This window comes from Lagenorhynchus albirostris, chromosome 10 (genome assembly GCF_949774975.1).
Source record: "Lagenorhynchus albirostris chromosome 10, mLagAlb1.1, whole genome shotgun sequence".
NCBI classification, from domain to species: Eukaryota; Metazoa; Chordata; class Mammalia; order Artiodactyla; family Delphinidae; genus Lagenorhynchus; species Lagenorhynchus albirostris.
In genome coordinates this window covers 44884166-44903248 of record NC_083104.1, presented here as the reverse complement: position 1 = coordinate 44903248, position 19083 = coordinate 44884166, and the positions used below count along the sequence as shown (strand labels likewise).

Here is a 19083-nt window from a genome sequence, read left to right as displayed (position 1 = left end):
CATTCTTCTTCTCAAAGCTCTTTTGTTCATCACTTGGTTAGGCTAAAATTCTTAAGATATAACCACTGTGTCAGAAGAAAATAACAGTTTTAAGGCTTTGGAGAAGTAACAACTCACTTTCCTACCAGCTGGAGGAAAGGTTGAACACTTACTCTCATATGAGCTATATTTGAGATTTATCCACTTACCCATGACCATGCCAGCTCATCTTTGCTAGTCTGCTTTGTTTTAAAACAGATTCTTATTCTTTCTAAATTTGTATTTCTTTGCCTACTAGTTAGGGTACATGATTTATTTGCTTGTAGGCAGCTTAGAATTCTTTTATTTGTTGTTTGCTTGTTTCTGTAATTTTTTACACTAGAGTGTTCATAAAAGTTATATTGGTAAAAGTTATTTATACCTAAAGATATTGATTCTTTGTAAAAAGTTTCAAATATTTCAAATACTTTTTCCAAGGTTGCATATTTATTTTGACAGATATATAGTATCATAAGTTTGTTTTCCCCCGTTATTTAAAATTTTCACAACCTGTTGAGAGTCTTTCTGGTAAAGGTAGTAAAGTAAGGATATCATTAGATGAATAGTCTGCCCTTTATCTTTTTTATTTACTGAAGTCTTAAATATACTTGTGAATGCTTTGCTCTTTCTTTTGTTTTATTTGTATTTTCCATACAAATTTCAAAAATGGAATTCTTGCAGCTTTATGCCTTATGATATTTTCTAGTATCTAGTTGGACAAACGTCTTCAGTCATTATGTCAAGGCTATGAAATGTGTGTGTGTAATCATCTCCGACATGCTATTCTGTCAAGCACTGTTGCACTCACACTCAGGTTTCTTGACTCCAGATTACAAGTTCTTTACCACTATATTAAGCTGCTGCTTCATTTTATCCAGTGTTTTCAGAACACATATTTATGTGTTTACTAAAAGACACGTATAAGAATGTCCATAACAGCTTTACTCATTGTGGTTCCAAACTCCAAACAACCCAAATGTCCAAGAGTAAATGGGTATATACATTTTTCTGTGTTCACACCATGGAATATTATACAGCAATAAATTATGAACTACTTCTATACATAACATAGCTGACTTTTTACACCATTAAATTGAGGTCAGGCAGTGGTAATTTTTCTTTTTGTGTATCTTTGCTGTCTCCCCTTTTTCTTTTCTTTCTTTTTTTTTTTTTTTTTTTGCGGTACGCGGGCATCTCACTGTTGTGGCCTCTCCCGTCGTGGAGCGCAGGCTCAGCAGCCATGGCTCACGGGCCCAGCTGCTCTGCGGCATGTGGGATCTTCCCAGACCGGGGCATGAACCCGTGTCCCCTGCATCGGCAGGCAGACTCTCAACCACTGCGCCACCAGGGAAGCCCTCCCCTTTTTCTTGATTAATTTAGTGAGTGCTTTATCTATTTTGTTGATATTTTTCAAAGGCAGCATTTGGATTTATCATTTTCCTTTTTTTCCTTTTACCTTGTTAGTTTCTGCTTGCATCTTTATTTTCTCCCTTTGCTTCATTTTGCTTTACCTTGTTCTTTTTACAGCTTTTTGTGTTGGGAATTTATTTCACACTCTTCTTTCATTTTAATTTACAAATGTATTTGCAGGTCACATTTTCTTTTGATGACTGCTTTAATTGTATCCTATAGATTCTTCTATATAGTGTTTTTACTATTTTTTTTTTAAGTTCTACAATTTTGGTTTGCATTTTTCCTTTACTCAAGGATTGTTTAATAGAGTGTCTTAAAATTTTCCAGGTAGAAGGGCCTTTTGGATATTGATTTTTTTTTTTACTTTCTACTTCTACAGCACTGTGATCATTACAGTCATTACTTTTTACTTTATGGATTCTATTAAGGTTTTCTTTATCACCTATTATGTAGGTACCTTAAAGGAACATTTCATATTTAAGAAAAAGGTACATTTTCTATTACTTGAGTCTAAATTTTAATACATACCCATAATATCTAATCTTTTACTTATGTTATTTAGGTCTTCTATATCCTTATTTTTGTTCTCATGACAGTCTTGGACTGAGAGTAGTGTGATTAAGTCTTCTATTCCTTCTTCCATCTCCTGTAGTCTTCACTTTTTAAAGGTGTTCACTATACTATGTGAGGCATAACCTTCCTTACTGTATTCAATACTGTTGTGTATGTGTTGTGAATGGTGGCCTTCGGCATTAAAAATGTTGTTTACTTCTTTTGGGCCTAAATTCTACCCTATATATCAGGAAAAATCATTATGTAATTCTTTGTATATCAGTAACAAACTTTCTGCTTTCGTTTTTGCTTGAATTTGCCTGATTGTGTGTTTATATGTATTGATTTATATATAAAATTTATACACAATGCAATTCATATTTTTTTGGAGTGTAGTTGTACGAGGATTAACACATGCATAGACTCTTGTCACCACCATAAGAAGGATACAGAACTATTCCAACATCCCAAAGAATGACCTTGTGCTGCTCCCTTTTTTAGGTAAACCATGTCCCATCCCAGTCCCTGGCATTCAGTGATGCCCGTATGGTTTTACCTTTTCCAGAATGTTATATAAGTGGGATCCTATATGCGGTATGTGGACCTCTCACTGTTGTGGCCTCTCCTGTTGCGGAGCACAGGCTCTGGACGCGCAGGCTCAGTGGCCGTGGCTCACAGGCTCAGCCGCATGTGGGATCTTCCTGGACCAGGGCATGAACCCGTGTCCCCTGCATCGGCAGGCGGAGTCTCAACCACTGCGCCACCAGGGAAGCCCAGTATGTAATTTTTGAGACTGGTTTCTTTTACTTAACATCATGCAGTTGAGATTCCTCTGTATTATTGTGTGTACCGTTAGTTCATTCCTTTTGATTGCTGAGTACTATTCCTTTATGTGGATATACCACAGTTTATTTATCCATGTACCTGTTCAGGGACTTAAGGATTGTTTCCAATTTTTGACTCTTATGAGTAATGTTGCTATCAACTTTTACATGTAGATTTTTCTGTGAACATAAGTTTTCATTAAGTGAAATGATATGCAGTGGTTGGGGCATATACGATAGATATGTGTTTAACTTTTTTTTTTGGCTGCATTGGGTCTTCGTTGCTGCACGGAGCTTTCTCTAGTTGTGGTGAGTGGGGGATACTCTTCGTTGCAGTGCGTGGGCTTCTCATTGCAGTGGTTTCTCGTCACAGAGCGTGGGCACTAGGCACGCAGGCTTCAGTAGTTGTGGCATGCGGGCTCAGTAGTTGTGGCTTGCGGGCTCTAGAGTGCAGGCTCAGTAGTTGTGGTGCACGGGCCTAGTTGCTCCACGGCATGTGGGATCTTCCCGGACCAGGGCTCGAACCTGTGTCCCTTGTATTGTCAGGCGGATTCTTAACCACTGCGCCACCAGGGAAGTCCCTGTGTTTAACATTTTTATGAAACTGCTAAACTGTTTTCCAGAATGATTGTGCCATTTTGCGTTCCCAGAAGCAGTGTACGTAGAATTCTTGTTGCTCCACATACTTGTCATTGTTAATTTTAGTCCTTCTAATAAATGTGTTGTGGTGTCCTGTGATCTTAATTTGTGTTGATTATGATGTTGAACTATAATGATTATGATGTTGAACATCCTTTCATGCATTTATTTGACATCTGTGTACATTCTTTGGTGAAATGTCTGTTTAAATATTTTGTCCTGAAAAATACTTTTCTTAATGTTGAGTTTTGAGAGTTCTTTATATATTCTGGTAACAAATACTTTCTCCTAGTATGTGGCTTATCTTTTCTTACAGTGTCCTCCCCAGAGGAGACATTCTAAGTTTAATTCATCAATTATTTCTTTTATGGATTGCAATTTTGGTTTATATCTAAGAATTCTTCCTAACCTAAGGTCATGAAGATTTTCTCCTCTGTTTCTTTTTAAGATTTTATGTTTTTACATTTTACATTCAATTCTATGATCCATTTTGGGTTAGTTTTTGTATATGGTGCAAGGTGTGAGTTGAAGTTTAGTTTTTTTGCATGTGGATATCCAGTTGTTTATAGCAAAAACTTTTTTCCAAAATTCCCTTTGTACTTTTGTCATAAACCAATTGACTATAATATTTCTGAACTCTCTACTGTTTCCCCTTAGTCTGTGTGTCTGTCATTTTGTCAATACCACATTGTTTTGATTACTGTAGTTTTTAAAATGTCTTAAAACCATTGTGTGATTCTCCTGTCTTTTTTCCCCCCAAATTGTTGTGCTTATGCTAGTTGCTTTGCCTTTACGTATAAATTTTACAATTAGTTTGTCTGTATCTACTAAAAATCCTGCTGGGATTTTGATTGGAATTGCATTAAATCTATGAGTCAGTTTGGGGAGAATTGATATGTATATTAACTATCTTGAGTCTTTTAATACATGAACAGATAATGTCTTTTATTTATATCTTAAAAATTTTTTCTTACTGTTTTGTAGTTTACTGTGTACAGATTCTTGGCATACTTTTTAAGGTTTATACCTATATTTCTTTTGTTTTTGTTGTTGTAGCTATTTAAAAAAAATTGTTTTCCAGTTGTTCATTATGACTGGAATGTACAAATTCCAGTGTATACAGATATATCATATCTTGCTAAAACTCACTTATTTAGAATTTTTTAAGATTATTTGGGCTTTTCTATATTGTCTTGATATCTGATACTATTTCTTCCATTCCAATCTGAATACCTTTTACTTTTCTGTCCTTATTGTACACTGCCTATGACTTTCAGCAAAATATTGAATTATGAATGATGGGACAGCCTTGCTTAATTCCCAGTTTCAGGGTGGGAGGAAGCTTCAAGTCTTTGAACATTTAGTAGTTTGCTGTAGGTTTTTTTCTAGATGTTTTTGAGACAGGGGAAGTTCCCTTCTATTCCTAGTTTGGTGAGAGATTTTATCATGAGTGGATATTGAATTTTGTTAGATGCTTTTTTGTTATCAACTGATGTGATTGTGTGGTTTTCCTTTTTTAATCTATTAATATGGTGAATTACACTGATTGATTTTCACATATCGAACCAGTCTTGAATTCCTGGGATAAATCCCACTTGAGTGTAATGTATTATACTTTTAATATATTGCTGGATTCAGCTTATATTCTGTTGAGGATTTTTTTGCATCTGTGTTCCTAAGGCATAGTGTCTATACTTTCTTTTCTTGTATAGCTAACTGTTTTGGACCTTTTTTATGTCTATAAATGCTTGTTTAATGATACTTCCTTCTGATTGAGCTGTTATATTACAGATTACCTCTGTTTCATTTTTTTGTTTTGCTTGGGTGGTGTTGGAGACTCTTCATTGGCTGAAGTACTTTAATTCTCACTTTTTGTTGCCTTCTTAGAATAGCTTTATATGAAACTTGCGTCCTGTGTTCTGTACATTTTGAAATGTCTTAAATTATTCTGGGATAATGTTCCATGTAGAAGAGATCAGAGGTTTCAGTTGTCTCTAGGACTCTTAGTTATTTTCATTTCCCTTAGTTCTTTTTGTGTTGTTGTTAGTGATATTTATATATCAAGAAATTTAGCAATTTATCCGTAAAATGTGCTACAATTATCTTACCTTGTTTATGCAATTCTTTTTTGTTCATTTATAGTGAGGAGAGCTTTTCTGAGTCTTCTGTAATCTGGAACTGTTTTTAAGTCCATGGCTAGTGGGTATTTGAATGGTTTTGGAATTAGGCACGTAGATGTGTGGGAGCAATGTTAATGTGGGAAACAGATTTGTGGTTTGGGTCCTTGGACCACAGTGTATAAATTAGAACTTGGGAGCTGACTGTGGGGAAATGGGCTTTCTACTGTCGACTGGAAAGGTGGAAACAGATCTGTTACTCAAAGGCACCTTGGTGTTGATTCTGTTTTTTACTCCAATTGATGAATTAGTTTATTTGGTTCAGGATCTAGGTGAGCCTGATGCAGAGGTACAGATAAATAGTTATACAGATGTATAGGTATATCTCCATCCTTAAATAGAAGCATATACCTGGCTGTGTAAGCTCTTCCTGCCTGACAATATAGCACTCAATGTGAAAGAACTTCGGCAAAAAATTGAGCTTTTTACATCTACGTTGGACACACAGTGTCACTGCTAGGTGCTTACCTCTGTCAAGGACTCTAGGGAACTTAACGTTCCTGCTCTCTGTAGCCATCTTGCTAACAATACGATTCCGTATTTCTGCCTACTTACATTCATTAACGCTGTGTGTGTGTATTCCATTTTTTTTGCATATCAATAGGCACCTGAAGTGATGTACAAATCTGTCTGTTAGAAAATGACACTAATACTTGTCAACAGTTATTCCTCTGTGTTGTATTAAACCTTTAATTAAAGAATGTTATAGAAATATAGGTTTTTCTTTTGTGTCCCATACTGGCTTTTTTTTTTTTTTTTTTTTTTTTTTTTTGCTGTACGTGGGCCTCTCACTGTTGTGGCCCCTTCCGTGGCAGAGCGCAGGCTCAGCGGCCATGGCTCACGGGCCCAGCCGCTTCACGGCATATGGAATCCTCCCGGACCGGGGCACGAACCCGTGTCCCCTGCTTCAGCAGGTGGACTCTCAACCACTGCGCCACCAGGGAAGCCCTGGCTGTTGTTTTTATTTTATGTCTGTAGGACCTCAGCTGTGTAGACTAGAGACGTGATCTCTGTGTGTGCAGGTTTGCTCAGAAGTTGATGCCTCCATGCAGTTGTGACTTTCAGTTCTAGTTATTTATTGCTACGCTTCTAGTCGTGTGATGGAGGGGTTAAGAAGCAGGCTTTGTCATCTGCCTGGCCTGGATTTGAATTCAATTTTGTGAATTGGGGCAAAGTGCTTAAATTTTCAAGATTCCTTTTCCTCTTTAAAATAGGGATAATATTATCAACTCTTCATAACTTCTTTTCAGGTTTAAATGAGATCATACATATTAATAACTTGGTATAGGGAGCAGCACAAATTAAAAATGCAAAAGCAATAGCTCATATTATTTTATTTTCTGCTATCTGTTTGGTTATTACAGTCTATTGACCCTCAGAGTTGACTGCTCTATTTATTTCATGTTTTCTCAAAAAATATTCTAACATCTCCCACAGGATTTTGTCTCTACAATTATCCGTTTACTGGACAGCCCCTCGACATCCATCAGAGCAAAATCCTTCCTGGTTCTTCTGTATATTTTGATTCATAACCACGAGATGCTGCTGCTCAGCTGTCAAGCACGGTAAGATTTTCTCTGACAGTTTCACCAATGATGTCAATTTGACCCCTGTTTATTAGTTTTATTAGTAGTATTTCTTGGCCCCTATGTACCTGGTATTCACAATTGTTTTCCTAGATTTTTCCAAGGGTTTAATGTTTCACTTGTCACCTCAGCTTGGAAACACTGAAGCAGGATGTTGGGAAGTGCTTGGAGTTTCCTAGATCTGAGTACAGTCCAAGGCAGGGTGTTAAAGTTGGTTTTGGTTTACATTTTTGCAAGGCGTTCTTGACTGGTGGTTTGGTCATAGTTCTGATTTGTTTGAGCTTCTGGAATGAGTAGCTGAAAGCCCAGAGGAGCAGCCTAGAAAAGCGGAGGAAGAGGTAGAGCGAGGATCAGGAGTACATGGACTGGTTCTCGACTAGGCAGATCTCTCACTGTCTCTGGGTCTCACCTCCTTCCTCTAAAAGGAGAAGCTGTTCTGATGCACCTCAGGTTCCCTTCATCCTTTTTTTTTTTTGCGGTACACGGGCCTCTCACTGTTGTGGCCTCTCCCATTGCGGAGCACAGGCTCTGGACGCGCAGGCTCAGCAGCCATGGCTCATGGGCCCAGCCGCTCCGCGGCATGTGGGATCCTCCCGGACCGGGGCACAAACCCGTGTCTCCTGCATTGGCAGGCGGACTCTCAACCACTGCGCCACCAGGGAAGCCCCTCCCTTCATCCTTTGTTGCTTCTCGATTAACGTTTTTGAAACTGTCTGGTCCGTGCTCTTGAACATACGGTTTATCGCCTATTTCTCGATCTGGCTTTTTACTTGTTGTAGGATACTGGGGAGATCCTAGAATTGCTGAGATGGATCTAGGTTAGGAACTAGAAAACTTCTCCTGGAAACAGAGAGTAAATGTTTTAGGATTTACGGGTCAAGAAGCAAAATTGCTAACACATATATATGGAATCTAAAAAAAAAAAAAAATTGTTCTGAAGAACCTAGGAGCAGGACAGGAATAAAGACGCAGATGTAGAGAATGGACTTGAGGACACGGGGTGGGGGGAAGGGTAAGCTGGGACGAAGTGAGAGAGTGGCATGGACATGTATACACTACCAAATGTAAAATAGATAGCTAGTGGGAAGCAGCCACATAGCACAGGGAGATCAGCTCAGTGCTTTGTGACCACCTAGAGGGGTGGGATAGGGAGGGTGGGAGGGAAACGCAAGAGGGAGGAGATATGGGGATATATGTGTGTCAAAACTCAGATTTATTTAGGCTTTGTAGATTAAAATTAATAATATAAATTACTTTCAAAATCACATAGGTAGCCAGTCCAGACTGTGGAAGAATGGTTGGTATTTGTTCCTTTTTGCTTTGCAGCCCAGGTATTACACTAGTGTGCATATAAAATGCAATGTTGAATATAAAGGTATGCGAAAGGGAGGCAGACTTCAGGTTAGCGAGATGTCAAAATTCTCTGTGATGAGTTTGTATAGCAACCTCTTCTCCCTTCCACACCTGTGCCTTGAAACTCCGCTAGCAGCTGTGTTTCCGAGCTAACCGTGATGCTGCCTGTCTGCTGGAGAACTGAAACCTCATATCAGGAGCCCACGATAACCTTTGCTACATTATGTAGATATTTTTTCCTGCTTACCATCATCACCATCAGCCTTTTATGGATTAAATTTCAGCACGGTTTCTATGATGTCAGCTCTCAAATCTATCTAGTACAACAGGCAGTGAAATTGAGCTGTCAGGGTTAGATAAAAATGATATAATAGCCCCCAAGTGTTCACCTATTTCTCCAAACGATTTCATACTCATATTGAAAATGACAGGAGATAAAATAGGGTCTTGTGTGTCTCTAGAAATGATAACCCTTTGAGGGATGAATGGTCTTGTAAGTTCATTGTGTAGGTTTGCTGTGAGCCTGCAATGTCAATGCCTCCTGATGGATCAGGTTTTCCTAGAGGTTTTTTTTTGTTTGTTTCCCCATAGCATTGCTATTAATATGGTAATCAGTGGGGGAAATATCTGCTTTGATGTTAAAAGAAAGATTTTTTTTTTAAAAAAGGAAACGTTTACTTTGTATAATTGGTTAACTGTGTGGGAAAATGTTTTCTCAGCTTATACCATACAAAAGTCAATTCCAGATGTATTAAAGAATTATATATGAGAAAGAAACTGTAAACAGCTGGAAGAAAATATGTTTACATATGGGCAAGGAGAGCTTTTCTGAGCAGAAAAGGGTTGAAAGAAACCATGAAAGGAGATAGTGATAGTTTAGCTATATATAGTTTAGAAACTTTTATATCCCCCGCAAATCATAAATAAAATTTCATGGTAAGAAAATCTGTAAATTATTGCATCGTATATAACACAGAGTTAATCTGTGTACTGTAAAAAAGATTCATAAAGGTATTCAGCTTCAAGTCTAATCAGAGAAATGCAAATTAAAATGATAACCAAATACTGTTTCTATCCATCATAATGTCAAATTAAGGGAAGAAACCTTGCACTGTCTTATATCCAAAGTACTATCTTATATCCAAAGTACAGTTACAGGGGCAACTTTTAGCCAGTAGGTGAGGTTACCTTTTTGAGGGCATTTAAAAATGTGTATCATGAATCCTTATGATTCAGAAGTTCCACTGTTATAAATAAACTTGAATCACAGATTCGTACTTTTCTGGGGATGTCAAGTACCTGAAGGACCTGAACCAGCCGTTTTCTTGGTTGCTTAGATTTTTGTTAACTTTAGCTTCTAGATGTGGAAGTACCGTGAGGCTCTTCAGAGAATCTCCTGGGTAGCCCCAGTCTGCACTGTTTGACAGCAACATAATATTCCCTTGGTGATCATGAATCCCTCACTCTTAATCAGTAGAGTAATCCTCTTCATCCCCCAAAATGGAATTTTTGCTATGTCCTCTGGTGGAAATCTTTCTTCCTTGGACCCATTCCAGCAGAGCTCAGGGTCATGGAGACTGGAAGTAAAAATCTTGTGAGTGGGCTCTTAGGTATAATACCGAGAGGCAGTCACTCCCACTTCTACCCCTTGATTACCAGACCTGTGTGTTTTGACTGTGGGGAAGGCAAAAGCATATATTTTGTTTACTGGTTCAAAGCATACACTTGTTATTGTAAGGTAGGACCCAGTTTTTCGTTGTGTTGTTTCCCAGCTGGCAGCACGACTGAGTTTGCGGTCGGCCATTCCTCCTTTCAATCAAGCCAGGTGCCTCTGGGTGACGGTATACTCGCTAATGAGCAGATTTAGTGGGCTTGAGCATATTAACACATTTCTTTTGCTATGAATAAGTTCCTTGATCAGATATAGTGTTACATTGATTATCATGATGATAAATGAGGTATTTCTTAAGTCTCTACTTAGTGGCACTGGCAGAAGCATGTGGCAAGGACAGTGAGTCCATATTCAGGGTATAACTATTCCAGCGAGGAGAGTTTACTGCCCCTTTTGTACACCGACCTGTTGCTAGATGACTGGCTGTTCCCCCCAGGATATGGGGCCAGGCTGAGGGCTCAGCACTGGTTTCTCGTGTTGGCTGGAGTGGCAGAATCTAGGCCATCGTTGATGAGGAGCCTTCCTTACATTGAGTGTTAGGATTCTAATGTACATTTTGGGGAGGACGCAAATGTTCAGAATATAGTGACTCAAAGATCAGGGTTGTGATTCACTTATTGATGCTTCCCTGGGGCTCCATGCATCACCCCTATTTTCCAGGCACCGAGAATATCAGTAGACGTGCTAGGTCATAAGGCCCGGCATATGGCAGAGCAGTTGGAATTGCAGCAGAGTCTTTATTCACTCCAATTCCATTAAAAACTATTAAATTTATGAGTCTCTCAGATAATGAGTCAGAGGGACACATTCAAAGGTGGTTTGTATGTATTGCCTCCTAAGTTCACAAAGCCCACTTTTTGGGTCATAATCAGTAGAAGACGCAATAACTTGTCTTTGACCTGGAGGGATAGCCCAACATGCTGTAGACCACTGAGCCCTAGGAACTTCATTGAGGACTAGCAGACCATGGATTTTTATGGGGTTTATCTGTCTCTCACATGTTTTACTAGGCCAGCTAAAGTGCTTGCTGCTACCTGTTTCTCAGATCCAGTCAGCCTCATGTCATCAAAGTGCTAGTGTGCAAGTACAGGTGTGATGTTGGTGGGCCATCAAGAGGATGTGGATCTTTGCGGACTGTTTTGATGGCCAAGAGCAGGATCGTCAGCATAGCTCAAAGGCAAGGCAGTGAACTTTACTGTTTGCCCCGAGTAAGAAGCAAACACGTGCTGGCGGTTCTTCCAGATGCATACATAGAGCAAAGCCTTTGCCAGGTCGGTAGCGAGTACCACGTCAGGGCGATGTTGATTTGCTCCAGTAGAGGTACCAAACCTGAAACTGCAGCTGCAGTTGGAGTCACAACCTGTTTATATTTTGAATAATCCACACAGTCATTTTCTAAGATTCTTCACAGACCAGACAGGCGAACGGGGATATGGTAGATTTTATCATCCCCGTACCTTTCAAGTTTTTGATGTTGGTATCCATTCCTATGACTTGGTTTTCTATGGATATGGGATATGGGTTGCTATCTTTTTTTAGAGAGGGGACATGCCAGGGGCTTCTGTTTGTCCCTTTTTACCATAATAGCCCTCACTGCACAGATCAGATGGCCGATGTGTGGATTCTGCTAGTTGCCAAGTATGTCTATTCCAGTTATAAATTTAGGAGCTGAAGAAATAAGCATGGAGTAGGTCCATACATGTGGTGTGTCAGTGTAATTTGAATTTGGGCCCAAACTGACTCTAGCCTGACCATCATAACCCAAGAGACAGTAGCTTTCATTACAGACAGAAGTGTTGGATGATGAGTTTGCTGAAGATCCCATATTTATTTTTTTATTAATATTTTATTATTTATTTATCGAAGTGGAGCTGATTTACAAAGTTTCAGGTATACAGCAAAGTAATTCATTTATATATACATATATATATTTTTTCAGATTCTTTTTCATTATAGGTTATTACAAGATATTGAATATAGTTCCCTGTACTATGCATTAGGTCCTTGTTGTTAATCTATTTTATACATAGTAGTCTGTATCTGTTAATTCCAAATTTATCCCTCCCTCCCAAGATCCCATATTTAAACTACAAATTTCTCCTTAAGGGGGAAGATACACTTAAAAGTTAAAGGATGTGCAGTAGAGAGATAAAAATGGGTTTAGATTGAGGTGAAGCAAAGAAAAGCATGGTGTCTTGATTTTCTGGAATGGTATATGGTCTCAACAAGGACCTGTTTGTGAGGTGGTCCAGGGTGAATCCAAATGGGATAGATTAGCCACAGTTTGCATCTCATGTCAGCATCATACTGCACATGGGGAGATCTGCAGTAGAAATAGACAGTGGAGTAGTCCATTGATGGGCACCGAGCCCAGTAGGACCAGAAGGGGAGGGAGGATGTCTCAGGGGGGTAGGAATGGGGGTGGGGCAGGGGTGAGGGCGTCCTGGAGGAACCTGGATTAAGGTAAAGCAGGGGGTGTGGCTTCTTCATGTTTAAACCCCGTATAATTGATTTCTCACCTTGTGAATGTGCCATCCTCTCAGTAAGAGACTGGTGGAGTCTTGTCTGCGGTTCACACCATTTCCAGGTAGCCAGCTCTTCTCTGCTCTTGAGCTCCCTTCTGTTTCTCCTGTTCACCTGCATACTCGTAACTCCTAATTGCCCTCCTGGCTGACTTCCTCTCTCATCTTTTATCTGTGCCATTACCAGATTCATATTCCTCAAATGCCACTTTCATGACGTCATTCCTTTGCTTTTTCCTTCAGTCTCCCTGTGACCCCTCTCCTCTTAGTTACCATGGCCTTTGTTCCACGTTTGCTGATACTAGTTCCTTTAAAAAAATGGTTCATAGCGTTGAGAAACTCACCTCTTCGTATCAGCTTCGAAGTGTAAACTTGTTCCCCTGCCATTCAGAGCTTAGGGTTCTGCTGGGGTTCTCCTTGCTTCCCAGGCACGTTTTTCCTTCATGTGAGCTTGGGCCTTCCCTTAATGCACTTATATCTGCACCATCATCCTTAGGAAATTCTTTGAAGGTTCTGGCTATGAATGGTGCAATTTCCTGTTTTTCGGGATAATGTGAATCTCCTTTGGGAATGTGAAGAAAAAAAAAAAAGGGAAGTATAATATTTGGGTTCAGTTGGCCAACTTGAACCAGAATTTGCCTCTGTAGTTACAGGGCTCATGGTAGGAAGTTAGCATACATTCTTTGCTTTTGTCCCACCTCAGTCTCTTCTTTGCTGCTTCTCCCTCTTCTGCATCTTCCTGGGCCCTCTGTTTCTCTTACATTGCTATCCTAATGTGATTTCACCTAATCCAGTGGCTTCAAATCCCATCTGTTTATTGATATGCACCTGTATGACCTCTCTACACTCCAGCCTTATATTATCTTAACATATTCAATGGCATGCCCGAGAGGAATCTTCAAGTTGCCATAAACGAACCAAATCTGTTCCCGAAGTCCACTTCCACTGCCAGACTCCCCCCATCTCAATAATACTTGGATTACTGTTCAGATTGTTTATCTTTTTAACTTGATATCCTTGTAGACCACTAAGAAATAACATTTGCAGTTCCATCGTAAAACAATTTTGAAGTGTTTATGGACACTACCCTCAAATGTTTCCACATCTTATTTCCTTCATAGAATGTGAATTCTTTTACTAACTAATGTTCCACTGTCAGTAAAGTCAATTTATTCTACTATAGCCTGTGTAAACACATCCTGTAATGTGAAGGCGTCAGGGAGGGCATGAAGAAATGAAGCATCATTCTAGAGTGAGTTTTATATTATTTATAAATATATTATTTATAATATATTATATGGATCCCTTCAGTCTTTTATTTCTCCCAGCAGAGGTAATAGATATTTTCTTATGTGTTAACAGTCTGTGCTAGTGGTTGAAAAGTGAGTAGTTTCTGCCTTAAAGAAATGGTATTTCATACTGTTGTAATTAAGTAGCACATTATTAAATTTTGTAATAGATAATACAGATTTTAGAAAAAATTGATTCCTTAGAGACAAGTGTGAATTTACTTTTTATACTCTGTAAACTTTGATGGGATTTCTTTTGTATACTCTGATTTCCAAAAGATAAACATTTCCATTTTCCCTGCCCTCTGTTTCTGGCAACCCTGTTATTTATATGGAGGATTTCCAGGCATAGGGAAAGAACCACTTTTGAATCATCTCAATCTCTGGTTGGGTTAAGGTGATCCAGGATTGTATGTAAATCCTGTCTCGGGAAGTCTAACCCTAGGCCTCAAAATATCCTTCCACTGTTCACAGACTGTGTGGATAGAGTCTAACACTCATCAGAAAGTAATCAGACGTATGAGAAGATAAGATGATATGATACAAAAACCAAATGAGATAAACTACAGTATCCCCAGGGGTTACAATGGAGTTAATCAGATATAGACCTTAAAATAACTACGATCAGTATATTCAAAGAATTTGGAAGATGGAGAATTTCAGTAGACAATTAGAACTATAAAGACAAACAAAGTGGATGTTCAGTAACTGAGAGGAAGAACTCAGTGGATTGGGTTAACTGCAGATTAGACACAGCTGAATAGAGAATTAATATACTGTACTCAAATCATCTGGGATCAATGGAGAGTGACAAAAGGATGGAAAATATGGAGAAGAGCAGAAGAGACATAGAAGAAAACAGTGGGGAAATGATGGTTTTTAACAATAAATGGTGCTGGATCATTTTGGCATCAATATTAAAAAAACCCCTTTATCTCTAAATTACACTGTACAAAGGAGTTAATTCATGTAGATTGCACATTGAAATGTAAAAAGATAAAACAATAAAATTTCCAGTAGATCAGACACATGAACATTTCTTCATTACCTTGGAGTAGACCAAGAGTTTTTAGCAGGACACAAGAGCACTGTCATAAAGGAAAGTATTGATAAATTGGATTGCCTTAAAATTAAGAGATTCTGTTCATCAGAATGCATCACTAAGAAAGTAACAAGAGAAGCCATAGAGTAGGGAAAAGTATCTGCTATACACATAATCGACATGGGCTCTTAACTAAACTATATAAACAACTGAAGGGCAGATAACCCAATAGAAAACTGAGCACAGACTTGAACAGGAACTTTACAGAATTGGTTTTCTTTGAATGGCCAATTAATACCTGAAAAGATATGTTAATCATCAGGAAAATGCACTTTGGTCACAATGAAATACCAATGGATGTCCCGAGGCATGGCTATAATTAAAAAGCCTGATAATGCAGAATTGTGGCAAGGATGTAGAGCAACTGAAATTCTTATACCTGCCTGTTGCAGTGTAAATAGACTTAATCACTTTGGAAAACTGATCATCAGCAATGCCTATTAATCTGAAGCTAGGCATACCTTATGATCCAGCAATTTCACTTCCAAACATATATCCAACAGAAATGTTTCCATGCATTCAGCATAAGAAGTGCTTGGCCATATTCATTAATTGAAATAGCCCCAGTGTCCATCAACAGTGAAATGAATAAACTGTGGTATATTCACACACTGGAATACCACACAGCAAGGAAAAAGAATGTAGACGAAGATCTGCAAATGTAATGTCAAACAAAGAAGGCATGCTCTCAGATAACTGGTAATATTTAGTCTGGTGGTTGAAGAGTTGAGGGAATGCCAGCCTGTTCTAGAAGTACTCAACGCATGGACGGATTTTGTTGACTTTGAGCTTCACACCAAGATCATCTCTATGGGCATTTTGACATGAACTTTAGCATCAATATCTCTAGGGTGTTTCTCTTGGGCCAGTTAGTTTCACCGAAGTGCGTTGCAGGTGTCAGCCTGGAGGGCAGGGACCTGGCTGCCTGGGTCTGGGGAGCCACCCTGGGGAAGGCGGCTGGAAGTTCTAGTATTCATTGTGCAGAAATTCACCTAGTCTTCTGGTTTTGTTTGGTGGCCACCTCCTTTTTTTTTGGCTGTGCCATGTGGCTTGTGGAATCTTAGTTCCTCTACCAGGGATTGAACCTGTGCCCTCGGCAATGAAAACACAGAGTCTTAACCACTGGACCGAAGGGGAATTCCCCTGGTGGCTCCCTCTTTGACTTGGTTTGCTTTCTCCTAGTCTAGAAACTTTCTGTTTGACTTTCTTTAGAGAATACATCTCCAGACTTCCACCTGTGTGCAAGTCTGGCAGTAGTCACCTAGATTCACTGGGTAGAGGAGGTAATCTAAAAATCAAACACTTTTTAATCAGATTTTGCCAAATATTTGTACTTTTGCTCCTTTTCCTTCACCCTTAGTTTTTTTTTTTTTTTTTACTGAAATCTAATCCCTTTTTATTTATTTATTTATTAAAAAAATTTTTTTTTTAAACATCTTTATTGGAGTATAATTGCTTTACAATGGTATGTTAGCTTCAGCTTCACAACAAAATGAATCAGTTATATACATACATATATTCCCATATCTCTTCCCGCTTGCGTCTCCCTCCCTCCCACCCTCCCTATCCCACCCCTCCAGGCGGTCACAAAGCACCGAGCTGATCTCCCTGTGCTATGCGGCTGCTTCCCACTAGCTATTTACCTTACGTTTGGTAGTGTATATATGTCCATGCCTCTTTATCGCTTTGTCACCGTTTACCCTTCCCCCTCCCCATAACCTCAAGTCCATTCTCTAGTAAGTCTGTGTCTTTATTCCTGTTTCACCCCTAGGTTTTTCATGACATTTTTTTTTTTAAATTCCATATATATGTGTTAGCATACGGTATTTGTCTCTCTCTTTCTGACTTACTTCACTCTGTATGACAGACTCTAGGTCTATCCACCTCATTACAAATAGCTCAATTTCGTCTCTTTTTATGGCTGAGTAATATTCCATTGTATATATGTGCCACATCTTCTTTATCCATTCATCCGATGATGGACACTTAGGTTGTTTCCATCTCCGGGCTATTGTAAATAGAGCTGCAATGAACATTTTGGTACATGACTCTTTTTGAATTATGGTTTTCTCAGGGTATATGCCCAGTAGTGGGATTGCTGGGTCATATGGTAGTTCTATTTGTAGCTTTTTAAGGAACCTCCATACTGTTCTCCACAGTGGCTGTATCAATTTACATTCCCACCAACAGTGTAAGAGGGTTCCCTTTTCTCCACACCCTCTCCAGCATTTATTGTTTCTAGATATTTTGATGATGGCCATTCTGACTGGTGTGAGATGATATCTCATTGTAGTTTTGATTTGCATTTCTCTCATGATTAGTTATGTTGAGCATTCTTTCATGTGTTTGTTGGCACTCTGTATATCTTCTTTGGAGAAATGTCTATTTAGGTCTTCTGCCCATTTTTGGATTGGGTTGTTTGTTTTTTTGTTATTAAGCTGCATGAGCTGCTTATAAATTTTGGAGATCAATCCTTTGTCAGTTGCTTCATTTGCAAATATTTTCTCCCATTCTGAGGGTTGTCTTTTGGTCTTCTTTATGGTTTCCTCTGCTGCGCAAAAGCTTTTAAGTTTCATTAGGTCCCATTTGTTTACTCTTGTTTTTATTTCCATTTCTCTAGGAGGTGGGTCAAAAAGGACCTTGCTGTGATTTATGTCATAGAGTGTTCTGCCTATGTTTTCCTCTAAGAGTTTGATAGTTTCTGGCCTTACATTTAGGTCTTTAATCCATTTTGAGCTTATTTTTGTGTATGGTGTTAGGGAGTGATCTAATTTCATACTTTTACATGTAGCTGTCCAGTTTTCCCAGCACCACTTATTGAAGAGGCTGTCTTTTCTCCACTGTACATTCCTGCCTCCTTTATCAAAGATAAGGTGACCATATGTGCGTGGGTTTATCTCTGGGCTTTCTATCCTGTTCCATTGCTCTATCTTTCTGTTTTTGTGCCAGTACCATACTGTCTTGATAACTGCACCCTTAGTTTTTAGAAGTATCTTTTCAATGCATGGTACCAGGGCAAGTGGTTATCTACTTGGAAAAACAGTGGAATTAGATTTCTTCTGAAATCCATATGATGAATCGGTTTCCAGTGGATTGAAGACTTCTGTGTGAAAGACACTCAAAGGAGAAGAAAGAGAAAGAAGAGAAAAAAAAAAGGAAGGGGAAGAGGGACAGTTCTGGATCATATAAATAATGCCTCCAAGTCAATAACAAAAGATCAATAACCCGTGGGAGAATGTGCAAAAGACCGGAACAGGTATTGCACAAAAGAGAAAATATGAACAACAAAGAAGTAACAGAATATGCTTACCATATTAATAATTACTAAAGTTCACATTAACACCACAAGATATAAATGAGTAAAAATTGGATACTACTAGATATTGGTGAGGTGGTTGCTCAGGGGGACTTGTACACTGCTGGTGGGAGTAACTGGGACAACCATTTTGGGAAACCATTTGGCAGTGTTGTGAAGTGGGACATCTGAGGTTCCATTTCTTTTTTTTTAATTGAAGTCTAGTTGATTTACAGTATTGTGTTAGTTTCAGGTGTACAGCAAAGTGAGTTATACATATATATGTATATCTATATTTTTTCAACTCTGCTGTAGTTTATTATAAGATACTGAATATAGTTCCCTCTGCTACACAGTGAGTCCTTGTTGTTTAGCTGTTTTATACATAGTAGTGTGTATCTGTTAATCCCATACTCTCAATTTATCCCTCTCTCCCCTTCCCCCTTTGGTAGCTGTAAGTTTGTTTTCTATGTCTGTGAGTCTGTTTCTGTTTTGTAAATAAGTTCATCCCATTTATAATTAGAAAACTGAAGCTTTAAAGAGCTTAAGAAATTTGGGCTTCTCTGGTGGCGCAGTGGTTGAGAGTCCGCCTGCGGATGCAGGGGACACGGGTTCGTGCCCCGGTCCGGGAAGATCCCGCA

The 19083-nt window shown here is 38.9% G+C and overlaps 1 protein-coding gene across 1 annotated transcript in view; it reads left to right on the top strand.

Moving 5' to 3' along the window:
* Nucleotides 1–19083, top strand: part of ULK4 (unc-51 like kinase 4) — a 506210-nt gene that overhangs the window by 115651 nt on the left and 371476 nt on the right. The window contains exon 21 of the mRNA XM_060164074.1: nt 7061–7188. Within this exon, the coding sequence (XP_060020057.1) occupies nt 7061–7188 (128 nt within the window). The remainder of the gene's footprint in view (nt 1–7060; nt 7189–19083) is intronic.